The sequence below is a fragment of the Amblyomma mixtum genome, chromosome 3 (genome assembly GCF_055824585.1).
Source record: "Amblyomma mixtum isolate Tamu chromosome 3, ASM5582458v1, whole genome shotgun sequence".
In the NCBI taxonomy this organism is placed as follows: Eukaryota; Metazoa; Arthropoda; class Arachnida; order Ixodida; family Ixodidae; genus Amblyomma; species Amblyomma mixtum.
In genome coordinates, this window is record NC_143014.1 from 406,549,606 (window position 1) to 406,567,899 (window position 18,294).

The window sequence follows — 18,294 nt, forward strand, 5'->3', positions numbered from 1 at the left end:
CCCAAGGGCCGCTGTCTTGCTAGCGTTTTCAATCGACACAGCCTACTCGCCCCCTCAAGCGACTTCAACAAACCCCTCAACCACCTAGCCTTTTCCGTCCCCTCTTTCTCTTCTCACTAGGCGCCTTTCTCAGTACACGACTACTGAACATGATTTCGACAGGCACAGAGAAGGCTTCCCGCCGCATTGATACTTTTCTCTCTCCCACAAAGCCCTTCCTGCTCCCCCCTCCTCCCAGTGTTGAAGCTAATCCTGACAACGGTTAACCCGACCGCCCAACTCCTCCGCGGTGCTCCCTCTGTCTACCCGCGTGCGGATATGCGGGGAAGGAAAGGGGAAAAGAGGAAGGAGGAGTTTAGGGTGAAGCAACCCGCGCTGGCAGTTTGCCGAACTAAACGGCCATGTGCCGGAAAACTGTGCCCCATAAGGCGCTTGAACCAACGGTTCTCTGTCACGCTAGTGCAACGCAGTCACTAGCTGCGTGCTTTGTAGAAAGAATTTGTATATAGGCCGTTTCTGTATACACACATATCCTCGTGCATTAAATAGCACATTGGAAAGAACGGAAAAAAAAGGCCCCTCGTGGCGTATGCGTTGCGAGCCCGCCTGGCACACAGAGGGCCTGGGTTCGAACCGCACTGCCGGCTGATGTCTTCTTTCGAATGGTGATTTTCGTGCTCACACGCACTGCCGACAGGCCCTGTACACGCCACTCATGTGAGAGCAAACGCCTACGCATTAGTAATTTCTAGCACCACTGGTTCCTGTCACAATTATCGCTCGTCAACCGGCTGCCTGGCGCAAACCGCTGAGGTACAGGAGCCGCTTTACGTTTCCCTGTGGACTAAAAGCGAGCGTTGGACAGCATTGATTTGTTAAGGTCGGTGAGCCCGTGCGTGGTGCGCGTGTGTCGATGGGTCGGTCATCGAGAAGGGACTCAAAGGACTCAAAGGGTTGATGGGTTAAAACAAGTATTTACTTAAAGGCAGAGAAAAGCACAAAAAAGGTAAAAACGAACAGCAGGAGTAGCAGAAACTGTACACAACACGAAACGCGACAAGCAGGAGACGGCAATACAAAAATACAGTCATCCAACTGTAGCGAACAACAAGAAGGCGTACAGAGCATTAAAAGTAGGAATATACAAAGCGTTACAGAGGTAGGAAAAGGAAAAAGTCCGGCGGACAATTCACATACGGGGCCGAGGCGATGACACAGGTTCGGGTAGCTGTCGATGCGGCGATGTCTGGAAGGCGGCGGGCCTTGCACGATGGAACGCGCGTGCCTCGGCGCGGTAATTCGGCCCTCCACTCCCGCAGGCACACCACCCGACCTGTTTAGCTGCCTGTCTCCTCCCGACTGTCCTCAGCTCCCTGCAACCCGGACGGGCCTCATTTCTCAACGCGGCGACGACGGGGCAGAGGGGTCGCATTAACCCGCGAAGCTCCACCGGAGCGCCGCGCGGTACGGGAGGACAAGAGGGACAGCCGTCGCCCTGTCGGCCAGGCCTGCACTCTCCACTTTCAAAAAACAGCCTACCCGCACCACCACTTTTGAACTTTCCAGGCTTCCTGGAACTCCAGTGTCGGCTTCGTTCGCCGATGGCCGAGCTCCGAGAAAGACCTTGACGGACCCCCAGCAACAGCCGTGCTACGAGCCTGTTACTGCGCTATCTGAACGCTCCCTCTGCTCTCTCCTGATGAGACACGTCCCGCTGGTCTCTGACAGTTTCGCACTGCTTCGGGAACTGAGTCTCTGTCACATCTTTTGCGTTGCAGTTCTTTCGAGCACAACAGTGCGTGTTATTCAGTGGACACGCAGTTCGGCAGAATCCACCGAGGCGGCTGGTTGCGGATTTTTTTTTCTCGCCTGCCACAAAATGTACTCGAATTAAATTTATAGTTTACAAGCAACGAAGTTGGTGTGTATTATGCGCCATTTCATATATTTTTATGCGGACGACCTTGATCCTTAATTTAGGTGTGTATCTGAGCAAAGAGTCACTTTCTGCGAAATTTGGAAGTAATTTTTCAAGTAAATTTAATTTATTTCTAGGGCAAGCTGCAGGGAAGCGTACAAATTATTGTGGCTGAAGCTTTAGCGACGTTTATGTAAAAATTTTCTTTAAGTGCGGCATTTTTTGCGTTTTTAATTAATTAAGAAAACACGGAAAATTCTTGCATGGCTTCATTCACAAATTATGATGAAAGAACAAATCAAGAGAAATATTATCAAAATCTCTCCTTGTACCCTGGTTCACATATCATTTAAATATTTTATACTCCAACTTCTCCTTTTCGCCGAAACTTCAAATAGCGCTCACGAAAGGAAAACATTTTTTTCGAGAAAAATACTTCACTCAAACTGCATTCGCATAACAGCCAACAAGCCCAATTTGTTTCTTCAAAACAATCGCCGGTGGTCACTTTTGCGGTCAGCGACGTTTCGCGTGGAATGACACCAAATCTTATGAAGGGACGACTGCGTGAGTGACGCAACGCGGTCTTCGCCGGAGCACGTCGCATCGCGGACGGCCGGTGAACGAGGCGTCCAGCTGCTCCGTCGAAAAGGTGGTTAGACAGCCATTGACAATAGAGCGGGCTTTGCGGAAACAAGAGTTTCACACCTTCGCCGGTGCTAAGCTCTTCATCCTATCGCATCCTTGCCGCCAATTCATGCTGAGCCCAGCGCCCATGGTGTGCGCCGTGCTAAACTGTGTGTTCATGGGGCCACGCCAGATTGCTGTCCGACGGCCTTCCCAGAACAGTTTTCGCTGTAGAACACACTCCTGCCGCGCACTTGTCTGCCGCCAGCTCTTTTCTTTCCGCGTGGAAGTACACCAGGAGACACAGCACCCAGAAATGGCACGGCTACCCAATAAACAGTCTTTCCACCAGCGCTTATTCATGAACGCTGCATCATCGAGCGCTTCAGTCAGCGAAACGCACGATTTCCAGCAAGTTTTGAGGCGGTTGCACGTACACGGCGGCGTCAGCGACGAAGAACAGGGCCACTATACTTTTTGAAGACTGCTTTATTTATTTTTGCTTTTAAATCTCATTGATTCGCTGGCTGTTCAATCTAACGTAAATAGCGGCCATCCAGCCCCATTGTGGCCAGGCATGTACTTCTGGCAGTACGATCATCCCGCACGTCCCAATGCTCGGCGCCAGTAGCGCTGCACCGCGGCTGACAGGGCTGGACGGTGGGAGAACCAGCATGCGTATTCAAAATCTAGAACACAACGCGGGTTTCGCGACGAGCGCGGAAACGCTCGACCAATCGGCACCAGTTCCATAACAATATGACACACGTGAACGCAAGGATGCAGCCAAACACGCGCTTCCGACGCCAAAGAAACGCACGCGAACGCCGCGCTAAACACGTGTACAACCTGCCCCAGGCCGACAGAGTGTGCTGCGGCTGGCGGAATGTAGGCTACGATTCTACCTAAAATGCGCTCTACGCCGGTCCTGGAAAGCGTTTCATGCTGCGCCTCCCCTCTCGGTGACAACATAGAGCGCAAGCTTGTTTCTTCTTGAACCATTGCCGTCTTCCAGATCAACAAGGCAAGCTTGCTTTTCTTATACGATGGACTTCCTCAGGGTCGACGGCATTACCGATGCGCAACATGACGCGCGTCGAAATGAACACATGTGGAGCAAGCCCATAAGGACAATACATTTCACCAGTGAGTTGCCACCATCGCGGAGGAGGAATAAGCTATTTAAATAAAGCACTATAAAAAACTGCAATCGCTCCGCCAAGGCCTGTTGCCGTCCGCCGAGTTCGAAGCACTCCAGGAGGATGAGAGTAGTGTAAGGGAAAAAAGAGGTGCTAATAACAGCATTACACCAACATAAAATGTCTTCTGTATCTACATGTCCTCATTCCCCCCCCCCCCCCCCGCCCCGAAAAAAAAAGTTTTGCGCCAGCCTGTAGGGCAGCCAGGACAGCGAGCTGTATCACCCCATGCAGCGGGAGACACCGTAACACACCACAGAAGATGGCCAAACACTTAACACATCTGGGATCTGCACCCCTTACTCTGCAAAGAGCAGTGCACAACGCCCCCAAAGTTCAGAAGACCACTCGTCCAACTAATGACTCACCGAAACATGAAGCTTCGAAGCTTGTGAAAGCTGGAGCCAACGTAATACTCCGCTGCGCATACGAACGGAAGAAAAAATTAGCTTCGACACAACTATGCAAAAAAAGCACCCCTGCGTGCACACATGCACGGAAAAATCACGCGTGGGCAACCAGCTGTAACAACGTTAAAACACAACAAAACTTGTCAGACTTCACCACACTCGTACGAAATCATTCGCAGTATTAACAGAGAATCAGGAACTGAGCGCCTACGTTTAAATTAACATAGTGTCTAGCGTTCCGTCCAGACGGAACATTTGCTGCCGCTGCAGTTCCGTCCAGACGTAATATTTAACAGAGTGTCTAGCGTTCCGTCCAGACGGAACATTTGCTGCCGCTGCAGTTCCGTCCAGACGGAATATTTAAGGCGGCGGTACCACGCTAGCGGCGGTCAGCAGCCATTTTTCGTCATGTTTGTGTGAGCGGTGTGGCTCATCCGTTTGCGCTAGAGAAATGATATTGAGCGCATTGTAAAGATAATTGTATCTTCTTTGCGATGGTATGTGTCGCTAAAAGCTATTCACGTTAGTATGATAGCAGTGAGCAAAAGAGCGAGGGGCATAAAACGATATTTTTGCTCGACTTGCCTGCGTTGGATTTGCTGGTTACGAAAACTACTGCTCCGAAAAGAAAACTGCTTCTGCAGCTTTTAGATTAAGTGTGACTCAAGGACCTCACAGGCATTTTATTGAGTTATATTGGGTAGTTATTTAGAACTGGTGCCATAAAAAAGTGTGAAATTTAAAAGAATGGCGCATTAATAACTCCTAGTCCAGTTCATAAATCACAAACATATTTAGCAGGATTGTAGATAGTACCCATGTTGTTAATTCTTGAAAATTTCATTGAGCTACATGTCATAATTTTTTAGTTTTCATTGTTCAAAGTTGGTCGTAACCTAGAAACTGCGCTCTTTTGATCTAAGTTTTAGAAGCAAGTAAACGTCGTATAGGGAACAAATTTTGCACGCGAAATATTTAGGAAATATTCAAGGATCTGCTCAAGGCGGAATTTCGCTATTACAAACAGAACGGTATTACTGCGCCATTCAATTGCGCTATTTTTTGGTGCGCCGTAACCTCCGCAAAATACATCCAGCGCGAAAGATCACTGTTATATTCCAGGCTTTTTTGACAGGAACTGAAGTCGCTGGTCTTAAACTACCAGTGATGTAAATTTGGGTATGATAAACGGCTCATGTTAGCTCGCACTCGCCCCGTTTGTTGGTCGACGGGGCTGCTGCATTTGAATCTCGCGGGCGTTTTGACTCAACAATGGAGTTCCGCCGGTCAACGACAGTGGCGCTGTCAAACATTTTGAAGCAAGACGTACGAGACAGTAACTATTGGGGTTTACTGAAACGTGTGCGCAGCGCCTCCCATGTGTGTGTGACGCCCGCAACTCTCGCCCCGGTACGGACGGCTGACTACGCTGAAGCCTGTCCTGCCTTTCGGTCGCTTCTTCGGCTGCTCCGCAGGCTGTCATCGGCGTATCGTGCTGTTTTGCTTGTTGGTGTTTTTTTTTTACTGTGCTTCTGTATTTATGTGCAGCGCCGTTTTTTATCACGTTATCTTGCCAGTTTTTTGTGTGTAAAAGTGTCAAATGGGGAATCGGCGGCGATACCTTCAAAGCAAAAGGTCGACGATCACAAAGCGTCGTACGCGCATGGCTGATGTCAGGGCCAAACGCAGGTGAGCCATTCGGACCGCAATTTTGTTATTAGTATGTGCATTGAAGTCCCAACTGTACCTGTGTCGCGTGCGTGAGCTACCTCGTAGTGTGTGTTATCGAGTGCGGTTTTTCATGAACGCGTGTGCAAGATTACCAGTGTCACGGCACTGTGACATTTCGTAAGGCGAGAGCAGAAATCTGCTGCATAATTCTTTGTTCCTTAGCTGGGGTCCTGTAGAAGTGGCTCTAAATTGGAGAGTTGAGGGGCTTGTGTTTAGAAATAAGCGATGAGTTTTAAAAGTCACAGAGGGCATTGAGGGATATTTTATGAATATGACGACTCTCGTCCTGAGCATGCGCACGTCGCGGGTTGGATCCCAGATGTGGCAGATGGAATTTTTTTCTTCACTCCGCTCTGAAGTAAGTCTATAAACTGTTGGCATTTCTAAAAAAGTATACTACAGCTTATACAGGGCGATAAAATCACCTGCTGATTCTGCATTGCGCAAAACATTTCGCGTTTGCGTTTTGCATTCCTCCTGATTTCGTTAGGAGCTCGCAGTGCAGTGCGTGGAAGCGGCAGTTTACGTTGTGGGGGGATGGACACCTTTCTATGCGAGTGGCATTTGGCAGCTTATGTGTAGATTATGATGAGGGAGGGGCAAAGCGTGATAAAAAATCGTACAAGCGCACTGCGAGCCGTAGCTACTGCAGATACCTTAGTACCGGTGATAAACTAGTTCTTAGCACTTGAAATTTTTTGCTGAGGAGGTTCAATTTTCTTCATTCATGCACCTAGCTCGCGCCTATGATGCTGATTATCTTCTAGTTTCGTGCTATGAGGCCGGTGCTTTCAAAGAAATATAATTGTGCTCGTGAAATTCACTGCATAACTCTGGCTAGAGAAACGCACTAGTCAGTGCATGCTTCTGTTTCGTATTCACTGCAAGCAAATTTTTCTTCTCCTACTTCGCTGCAAGAATAAATTGTGAAGTACAATTTAGGGATGTCGAAGAAGCCCCACTGCTCATTTTTTATTGTCTGTAGTGTTGAAAAAGGGGCCAGAGAGCAAAACTTGTGATGAAAGTGATGGATGTTCAAGTGCCCCAGATGAAAACTGTGCTCTGTGCACTATCCAGTGTACTTCCTTTGACACAGTGAGAACCATGCCAACCATGTTATCAAGACGTCGGTCCGCCTTGAGTGTATGTTGTTTGTGGTTCTAGAAAACAGGAAGTGTTAGCAGTGTAATGAGTGACAGGGACTCGTCAGGCAAAAGTGAATTGCCTTTTGTCCTGTCCCTCACACCAAACTTGTCTGAATAAAGACTTCAATCATTCAAATCAAACCAATCAAATTAGGATTCTGTATCAAAAGCCTGAAGCAAACTTCAAACAGCCCACTCTTGGCAGTCACGGTATAAAGTTATCACCAGGCTGCACTAATGTAGTCTTGCGATCCTGTGCAGGCATGTGAAGTACCTAGGCTATCGGGCAAAAACATCATTTCCATTCCACAATGCAGGATTACAAAATAAAAATCAAGATTATTAGATATGGTGTACTATAACTGTTCTTGTTGAAACATTTACTGAAGGAAAATAAAAGACAATGAAAAGCATGTAACCTGCTCTTAGTAGTTCATGTTTCACATTACGCATTGTGGTTGTATTACATAATATGCTTTTAGTATTGCCAGTTGTACCGCATTTTAGCGCACAATCATGTCTTCAACATGACTGAAATTATAAAACAATGGAAATGAAAACTGAAATATAGCTATTTCTTGGAGGTTGCGTGCACTAGTATAGCACACAGCAAGGACTTGTGTGAAGCAGCTTCACTGCACATCTGCTGCAGTATTTCTGATAAACGGCCAGACATGCTTATTCTGCAGTCGATGAGACTGCACACTTCTGAGCATGAGCAACCATTTATGGTTTTATTGCTTCATCATGATGCAACCAAATTGCTACCATTGTCTGTTGGATACATCACAATTTCGTATGGAGAGCATTGTCTGCTGTATTTTGAAGCTTTATTTTACAATGATGGACTTATTTACAATGATTCTGTTCTTAAGAGTATATTCATTTCACCACATATTTCAGGCAGAAAGAAACCCTGCCAGAAAGCAGCAGAGGTGCAGAAATGTCCACTCCCCCACATGTGGAACCCAGTATGGGCCTTACAGATGCTGGAGGACCTGACTATTGGAATGGTCTGGGACTCGGCGGTGACGAACCCTTACCAGACCTTTCCTTTGAAAGAGTCACAGATGCAGTGGAGACGCCACAGCCTAAGGCTATTTCGGGGAGGAGGGTGGTGTCACTGACACACTTCATAGCTGCCATACGGCATCTTGACACTCATAGTTGCCCTCAGTCGAAAGAGGGCCACTTTGTATTTCAAAAGGAGCGAAAAATAGGGCTGTGGTCTGAGCTGATCTTTCAATGCAGTGGCTGTAATGAGGTCAGAAAGGTCACCACAGACCCGGTTCCGGAACCGGCATCCCTCGGAAACAGCCTTGAGCTTGGCGTCAATGATGCTGCTGTCTGGGCATTTATGAGTATAGGGTGTGGCCATTCTCACCTGGAGGAGGTGATGTCAGTTATGCAGGTCCCAGTCATGAGCAAAGGAGCATTTATGCGCCGGGAGGACTGTGTTGGAAAGGTAGGACGGTGCACCTACCATTGCAATATTTTTCTTGTATTTCAGAGTATTGGTTTTGGCACCTGCTCTCGTGTATTTGCATGATTTGCAAGCACCAACATATGGGGATTGGCCACGTCAAGGGGCAAAACATGCTTAGTATGGTCATAATGGCGAAGCATGAAGCGCAAAAAAAGACAGGGACATATTATGCTTAGTATTCTGTGCACACTTGGCTAGGTAGCTTTGCGTGTCTTACTAACTGTCCACTTATCTTGCAAAAGGTGCAAATGTAGTTTGTGTGTTTTCTCACTGGCAGTGTTCTTGGAAACTAATACCAGGCAGCAGTGTAGTAATTGTGGCTTTTTTTCAAATAGCAACAAAGAAAACTAAGCCTGAACTTGTGGAGAGGATTGGAAAATGTTAAACCCAAGCTTGTGTGCCACGCTAGCAGGAAGCACAACAAGAACACTATTCATTTTTCGGTCTTTTGTGCACTGTTATTTCATGTTTTACCTCATAACTGTGAGTACATAGGTGTCCACAGACATGACTGTGACATCACGGTGTGCATAAAGTTTAAGCACCTATGCAGCGGCATATTGCGAGTGACAAGGCAAAACTGCACACACCGTCATTGTCCACAGGGACAACACACACGGATTGGTCTTTGTGGAAGTCCACCACATGCAAAATGGGTGGTCAGGAAGCTCAGGGCTTGCAGCTATGCATCACGCCCTCCCTTTTCAGCCTCTCTCATTGTCCTTATCTTTTGCACTTCAAAAGCATGAAGAACCAACCAGCATGCTCTCATACCCACGTTTGTGCGTTGTGATTCGTTGTGGGTGGTAATTTCTGTACTCATGTGGAACAACCATTATGTTTTTCAGCATTGGAAGCATGTGCTCATAGAGCATATGCTCAAAGCTGGCCAAGAGGAGCGAAGGTTGGCGGCTGAAGCAGGGGAGTTCTGTGAGGACCAGAGCACTCCACACATCACGGTGGTGGTTGACGGCGGCTGGTCACACAGAAGCCATGGCCACAGGTATTCAGCAAATTCTGGAGTTGCGGTAATCATTGGAGCACGCACGCAGAAGCTGCTTTACCTGGGTGTGAGGAACAAACTGTGCAGTACCTGTGAGTACTACACAAGAGAACAGAAGCAGGTGAAAGAGCATGCGTGCTACAAAAACTGGAGTGCAAGCTCTGGTGCTATGGAGGCTGACATTATTGTGGAAGGGTTCAAAATGAGTACAGAGATGCATGGCCTGGAATACCGTACCTTCATAGGGGATGGTGATTCATCTGTCTACCATCAAATCAGCACGAAGGTAGACTACGGTCGTTTCATAAAGAAGAGCGAGTGTGCCAATCATGCAGTCAAATGTTATACCACTCGCCTCTACGGTGTTGTGAAAGAATGCAAAGGGAGTGCCAGCATCCTAAGTGGCCCTAGAATAAAACGCATCAAAAATGGTGCCCGCAAAGCAATCAGCCACTATGCCCGCACCCTGCGGGAGTTTCAGGGCTCCTCAGAGGAGAGGCAAGAGCTGATAAAGCGCAGCGCACAAGATCTGACTGCTGATCTCTTGAATGGGCCAAGTCATGTATTTGGCTGCCATGAGAAATGCAAAATGTATTTTTGTGATGGAACGAAGAGTGAAAATTCCTGGGGGTGCATTCCTCAAATGCTGAAAGTCAAGATAATGACTGCAGCAAATATTATTGCTGACAAGGCTGCCCGCCTGGTGACAGGGGATACAAGCAACCTTGCAGAGAACTACATGTCTCTTGCTGCCAAGTTTTCAGGTGGCAAACAGATCAACCGGTGCCAAAAAGGCTCTTATGAGCATCGGTGCCAAGGTGCTGGACTGAGTTTTCAGCTTGGACCTCAGTGGCATGCCATAGCTGCTAAAGCTGCAACTAACAAGAGTCCAGCACCTGTCCTGAAAAAGTATGTAGCAAAAAAAAATGACGAACGAGTGCATAAAAGGCTGCAGAGGAAACGGCTCTTTGATGACTGTGGTCAGCAGAAGCCTAGACACAAAGATCCTATGGCCTGCGAATCTTTTCGTCACTATGGGCCTAACTGTGAACAGCCAGATATGCCACCTGAACAGTTCTCTGAAAAGACTAGAGAAATGCTTCAGTGTTTGCAAGTTGATCGCAAGCAGCAGGAGGAAATTGAAAACGCAACACGAGGTCAGGCTGATAATCCAGCCTGGCATGCTGAGAGGCAGCATCGCCTTACAGCATCATACTTCCATTCCGTTTGTACACGGAAGGACTCTACTCCATGTGACGTACTTGTCAAAAGCCTTGTGCACAGAAAGAGCTTCACTACAGCAGCCCTGGAACATGGAAGGCACCATGAGAAAGAAGCCTTGAGCTTGTATGAAACTTTGAAGCAAAATGAGGTGCAGCAGTGCGGGCTTTTTGTAGATATAGAGCATGGTTTTTTGGCTCCTTCACCTGATGGTCTGGTTGGTACTGATGGTATTGTGGAGGTCAAATGTCCGTACACAACAAAAGACCAGGACCCACTGGAAGCTGCTCGAAAGATCTGTGCGAAAACAGATAGCAGTACTGCTCCTACGCTTCCGCAGTCTCACCAATACTTTTATCAAATTCAGGGCCAGCTTCACATTACTGGGAGGTCGTACTGTGACTTTGTTGTGTACACCACAAAAGGAATTCATGTGCAGCAGCTGCTGCGAGATGATGAGTTCTGGAGGAACAAAATGGAGCAAAGTCTTATTCGATTCTACAGAGACTGCATTCTTCCAGAAATTATTGACCCCCGAACTACCCGCTCAATGGAAATCCGCCGACCAGAATGGAATAGGCTTGCCATAGAGAAAAGCCAACTAAAAAAAACAGCTTCTTCCAAACGGAAGAAAGAAGCGTGTGCCCAAAAGGAGTGAACTATGTATGTTTGAAGCAGAAAAGCAATGCCACTGTCTGAAAACAATCATGTCACTTCCCGTACGAGTAGTCGGTTCAACCAGCGAGAACTGTGTAACCACTACGATGACTATAAGTATGCACCTCTTTCTCATGGCACATCCTGCTTGACAAACAGTAGTCGGTTCAACCAGCCAGAACTGTGTCACCACTACAATGACTGTCAGAAGCACCTCTGTCTCGTGGCTATCCTCCTTGACAATCAGTAGTCGGTTCAACCAGCGAGAACTGTGTAACCACTACAATGACTGTCAGAAGCACCTCTATCTCATGGCACATCCCCCTTGACAATCAGTACCGTGTTTTGTGGTGTATAAGTCGTATCCCCCTTCAGATGGCTGTTTATCCAAAAAACGTACATAAGCCGCACCGGTGTACAAGACGCACCTGTCCACTGGGGTCGTTGAGGATCACCTGTAAAAAAATTGCGCCGACAATTGTGGCAGCTCATATACAATCTAAAAACTAGATAGGACTTTTAAAAATGTTTATTGAGATACATACGGAAGGCACGCAAAGGCGCAGTCAAAAGTAAATAAAATGCACAAATGGAAAACTGCATCCATCATACCCTTATTTTGCGCGTCTGGCGCTCGTCATCGTCGGCTAAAATGTGTGCACGTTATGTTAGTGACACGGCATAATAGCAGCAGTGTATGGCCAAACCCTGAAGTTTGTCTGGTGTCACCATGCATGCGCTCCCTACTGGCTATACCAGAGGCCATGCACGGTATTTGCTGACTCCTATCTAACTGGGCGAACCAATCTTTATACACACCACAGCTAGCACCGGAAAAAATCATCGTACTGCATTATGAAAATGGCGTGCACTCATTTTAGCTGCCGCCGCCGACTGCCGGATGCACAAGATAACAGTATGTTGGAGACAGTTATCCGCTCGCTCAAGAGACAGCGCGCACCGATATTTTCAAATCTCAAAATTGTAAGTTGCTGGGTTAAACATAACAAAGTGACATGGACTATAAGGGACGCGGTAGTGGTCGGCTCAGTTAGGCATCGCGCAGCACATCCATACCAGCACACAAGCACCTTTTCGGGAGCAGCTGGTGCGACCCGCATTTATTCCGTTTATAAGTCGCACCGACGAAAATTTCAGAAAGAAATGCGACCTGTACACCTGAAAATACAGTAGTCTGTCAAACAGCCCGAACTGTGCAACTACTATAATGACTGTCAGAATGCACCTCCATCTCATGGCACATTCCCTTGACAATCAGTAGTCGGTTCAACCAGCAAGAACTGCGTAACCACTACGATGACTGTCAGGACGCACCTCTGTCTCATGGCACATCCTGCTTCACAATCAGTAGTCGGTTCAACCAGCGAGAACTGCGTAACCACTACGATGACTCTCAGGACACACCTCTGTCTCATAGCACATCCTGCTTGACAATCAGTAGTCGGTTCAACCAGCGAGAACTGTGTAACCACTACTATGACTGTCAGGACGCACCTCTGTCTCATGGCACATCCTGCTTGACAATCAGTAGTCGGTTCAACCAGAGAGAACTGTGTAACCACTACAATGACTCTCAGGACGCACCTCTGTCTCATGACACATCCTGCTTGACAATCAGTAGTCGGTTCAACCAGCGAGAACTGTGTAACCACTACTATGACTCTCAGGACGCACCTCTGTCTCATGACACATCCTGCTTGACAATCAGTAGTCGGTTCAACCAGCGAGAACTGTGTAACCACTAAGATGACTGTCAGGACGCACCTCTGTCTCATGGCACATCCTGCTTCACAGTCAGTAGTCGGTTCAACCAGGGAGAACTGTGTAACCACTACTATGACTGTCAGGACACACCTCTTTCTCACGGCACATCCTGCTTGACAATCAGTAGTCGGTTCAACCAGCGAGAACTGTGTAACCACTACGATGACTGTCAGAAACACCTCTATCTCATGGGTTGTCCTGTGTGATTAGCTCATGGTTGAGCAACTATGAACTATAAGTTATTGTAACCTATGTTGATATCTTTCTTGTGTTCCCATCACCAGCCAGGTCACATCCAGTGGAGGACCACAGCCAGTTGTGACCTCTATTCCTGTCCTGTTCAAATCACGGGGAGCCTAATTTTTATACGCACCACATCTAGCGCTGGAAAAAATGCTGGTACTGTATTTTGAAAATGGCATGCAACATGTCTGCACTCCCTGAAGACTTGCCGCTGCAGACCATCAGACCTCGCCTAGTCGTTTGCTCTTTTGCAACAATATAGTTTTTCTTTCCGCCCTCCTGTTATGACCTCGTAGGTGAGTATATGTGAGGTAAAATCATTATAGAGGGTATTTTTGCTATAAACTTATCACTTGTTTCATACAAATGCTTGAAAGCTACACAGCCCTCCTTGAGTTGGGTGTTTTCCTTAGCTGAAAAGGCGCTGAAGCACATTTGTGGATGAATGCACTCTAAATATGCTTGTAATTGATTTTCAAATGTAACCGTTGAGATCCCTGCTATATGAAACATGAAACTGTGTTTTCATTTCTTTCCGCTTTATATTTTCAAAAATGTGGGGCTTTTATATGTCCGTTGCAACGGCACTGTTGAGTTGTTTCTTTTTCCCCAAGTATAGCTTAGTTGGACATGCTGTACTTCTTATGCCTGCTCCTTTCTTCTGTTCTATAGCTGCGTCTTTTCTTTTGCTACTAGCCCGCTTGTGGCGTTCACTTTCCTTGGAAGCACAGTATCAATATACACTTTCAAGGGATATTCAACCTCACAGCTCACATTTTTCTGCTTGTGTGTAATGGATACAGCCTTCTGCTGGTAAGCTTTTTCTTCGTGAACTGCTGGTGACATCAAAACAAGCAGTGTATCATTGTTCCAGCAGCTTTGTATCACCCTGTATGGCGTAAGCAGAATATGTTTCTATCGTGCTCAGCAGGCTTTTATCCTAACTTATCTGCTCTCATTGTTACAGTGGCAGCAAATTACTTAGATGTATGTAAGGACTTTTCAGTCCACTTGCTATGTTTATGCACATATTTTCTTTCCTTTTCCGTTACTGCCCTCACATTTTTGTATGACGGGAGGTAAGCATATGTGTTTGTGTGTTACTGAAACACTAAGTCAATGGAAAGTAACTGCAATGGTTGAGCAGTAAACAGCAAGCTAATACCCACTTTTGAGCACTGACATTTCCTGTCACTTCCTGAAAATAGACTCACATATGACATTGGTATGGACTTGTTTGCTTGCAGGCTGCCACCATGATGTGTGGGGGAGTTGTGCAAGGCATCTGAACGTGCTTAGCAGATGTTGCAATAAAATGGTCCTGTTTTTATAAGGAACATGTGTTTGTCTTTTGAAAATGCACATCAATGGAAGTGAATGAAGCCTTCTGCTTCTGCCTCTACCAGTGGCGAAGTGCATGTGTGGACAGTGTGATTTCACTAGCATTGTAGTGGCAAAGCATGCCCCCAAAATTATATGTCAATCACACACTGCAAGAAAAAAAGAATGCACGGATAACATTCTTGAAAGGTATATGGGAGCATAGCTGGTGATATGCATGCGCGCAATGCAGCAAAAACAATGCCAGCATCTCTTGCCATTGTTTGCACTGCATGAAATACCAGTACTTTCCCTCAGCGGTGTGCACACCACGGATACCGAAATCGTTAGAAATGCAATCAGTTGTCAGTCTCGGCTACAGGGTATTATGATTCAAAACTAGCTCTTGTAAATGGCGGTTTCCGGAAGAGCTGCTCCACAATAGTACAGCGACATTTGCTGCGCATGGCGCTGCACGAATGCGCGTGTAGTGTCTAGATAGGAGTAGGTGAGTTGCATAAATATGGAAGTCTGCTATGGTGGGCTTGCTGCTCGCACCGCTGGCACTTGCCACGTGCCAGCGCAAGTGCCAATCTGCTCGCGGGTGCTCAAAAGCGGTGGTGTCCCTCATTGTTAGTCATGGCTGGAATTCCGCTCCGGTCAAGAATGGAGAAAATTGTGCTGCGGGCGTGCGGGGCAGCTTGGTGTATGCGAGTGAGAGGGGAGCTTGCGGAGCGGGCGAGCGTAGTGTATGTGTGTGTGAGAGAGAGAGAGCGCGGTCGCCCTCTCCCGAAGTGCGCGCCTCACGTGTCAGGTCGCCGGCAACTTTCGCGGTCCTTCCCACTGGCTGTATCGCCTCGCGTAATGGAAATACAAGCAGGTGGGAAGGTTTTCCCTCTCTCTCTACCCTTTGTTTTCCCCTTCACTGTCATCTCGCTTTCCATTTCCATCCCCCAGCTCAGGTGCTTCTAGACATGATAGCAGATGCCGGCGCTGGCAAGAATCCTTTTACCTTCTTTTTCATTTACAATAAAAGCCACTTACTACTACTACTCAGGATAGTTCCGTGAACACGAGGGGCCGAGAGCTTCTGGTGAAATTTATTGTAAACCGGTATGAAGTCCTTTGGCTGGGTGGTCTGTGGATGACATTGGTGAAAACATTTTGTCTAAGAGCTATTTTTCAGCAGATTTCGAAGCCCTCTCAGCAACACCATCAAGGACTTCAGGATAATTCAGCAAGGTTATGTGGGAAGCAGGTTTTACATCGCGAATTGTTTTTTGACCTGGTTTACAAAGCGGGGAACATAATATGACGTTAGTGTCGATCCGTATTCACAAATTAGAAGAAAGACCATAAATATTTTCAAAATGGTGCTCGTCTACCTGATAAACATTTACGACCAGATTTTCATTAGCGTGGTTATGAAAAAACCCTAATTGGAAGCGTCCGGAACTCTACATTTTACCAGATCTGACGAACGCTTCAGCCTCTTGCCCAGGACGGTTCCTCATGCTTGTTTACAAAAAAGCATACAGCAGCAGCATGCTTGCATTGTCTTCGCATTCCGGCCTTGAAATAGCATTTGCCACAGCGGTTGCTTTTGTGTGCATGGTGTTGAAGACGAGGTTCGGGGTCGCGGCTCGACGGATCCACGGTCTGCACGACGCCCGTTCCCACCTCCAGGCCAAGGACAGGAGTGCCGCAGAGCGACGGAGTTAGAAGGTGGCAAAAGAAGGCTGAGTTTATTTACATAATTACATGAGTGAAGATCGGAAAGTAGTGCTCTTCGACGGCATTCGTTGCGAGTTTTATACCATCTTTCTTCCCTAGCTTCCCTAGGATGATGACGTCAACTCCAGGGCAGGTGAGGCCAGAAACTCACTCGCGCGCACACACTTCCACTCCCGCACCTGTGGACACGTCACGCGTTGAGCCGGGGAGAAAAGGAGGCCCTCGAGGTAAAGTTGAGGTGAAGTTCTCGGACGCGACGAATGTTCCCCCGGGCTGTTGACACCTGTCCGTCAGAAGACATCCGTCACGAAGGGTCGGAATGCGAGACCGTCAAAAGGGCGGAAGTGGGCCTTTGTCCTTTGGGGACGTTCTTGAAGATTGCGGAAGTCCCCCGCCAGCCCGCCGCGGTGCTCGGTACGCAGAACAATCATCGAGACGACGGCCCTTGACATTCGCAACGGTTACTGCGAAAAGGGAGAGGTAACGTCCACGTGCTGATGTCCCCACGCACGTGGGCCGACTCCGGAGAATTGGGCGCTTTTGTGTCCATTGGGCCTGCACGGAGACGTAGCAAAGGAGGCTGCCCTAGCCTCGTGCCGAATCCGGAACGACTTGAGGCGACCAGATTTTCATTAGCGTGGTTATGAAAAAACCCTAATTGGAAGGGTCCGGAACTCTACATTTTACCAGATCTGACGAACGCTTCAGCCTCTTGCCCAGGACGGTTCCTCATGCTTGTTTACATAAAAGCATACCGCAGCAGCATGCTTGCATTGTCTTCGCATTCCGGCCTTGAAATAGCATTTGCCACAGCGGTTGCTTTTGTGTGCATGGTCATGAAACGTGAAAAAAATCTGCCATCATTTACACACACATCTATTTTCCTCAATATTTCATGACATTCTAAGATATTGGGAGTAGGCATTGCTCTGGCTGAATGTAACTTCTAAGTCAAAATGTTTGCTTGCACATGAATGAGCACATATAGCGATGGCTCTGCAAATAAAGTGTTCCCGCATGCGCGGTAATCTCTTCAGCTTCGCATATCTGTTTAGAGGCACTTTATGCTCGCATAAAGATTGTGTTTATTATTATTAGCGCAAAACGTAACAAAACCCCATTGTATTGGCCTCGAATTTCAAGTTGATTCACTTAGGACACACACTTTCTGTCACTTCCCCATGGAGGTAGTTTTCATTGACAATCTGCTCCACTGAGTGCACGTGATCAATTAGCAATTTTCGCTCCTTCAAGTTGACAGAAAAAAAAAATGTTTTCACTATTTTCTGGGACACACATCTTAGGCTCTACATTTTTCTCACCTGAAAAAGAAAAAAAACGCGACTGCGCATACAGATTTGCTGGCAGGCCAACACGTGCAAAGAAAACTGGCTTCCTTCAAGACACACGTCATCAACGCACGTGCTTCTGGTCCGAAGGGCAAAACATGCGCCGTACCGAGAAGGCTCACACTGGGAGAAGAAGGCTGCCAGGCGTTTCGAATCAGGGAACAAAGCTGGTGGGGGAGTGCTCGGCACCTGAAAAACCGGTTCAGAACCGAAATTCGACGATTTTGCCCATCGGGGCACACCTTTTTGACGTCACACTGTTTACATCAGGGAGAGGTCTATTATGAGGCACCGGCCGGATTCACCATGGCGCCTGGAGCGCGCTCCTGCCACCCGGCCTAAGTCATTCAGCGCAAGCGTTTCCCCTCTTCTATCCTGTGAGGGCCGGCGAGGCGTCTCTAATCGGGGTAAAAAGGCGGCGAAGGAGCCCTCGGGACCAACAACACCGGCTCAGAACCAAAAGTTG

General features: G+C 47.5%; 1 protein-coding gene across 1 annotated transcript; it reads left to right on the plus strand.

Moving 5' to 3' along the window:
- Positions 1 to 5,189: 5,189 nt before the first annotated feature.
- LOC149357507 (uncharacterized) lies at positions 5,190 to 14,762 on the plus strand. The gene is made up of 3 exons (XM_089584786.1): positions 5,190 to 5,843; positions 7,934 to 8,495; positions 9,365 to 14,762. The coding sequence occupies exons 1-3, from the start codon at positions 5,755 to 5,757 to the stop codon at positions 11,396 to 11,398; spliced, it is 2,685 nt and encodes an 894-aa protein (XP_089440912.1). The 5' UTR covers positions 5,190 to 5,754; the 3' UTR covers positions 11,399 to 14,762.
- The last annotated feature ends 3,532 nt before the right edge of the window (positions 14,763 to 18,294 follow it).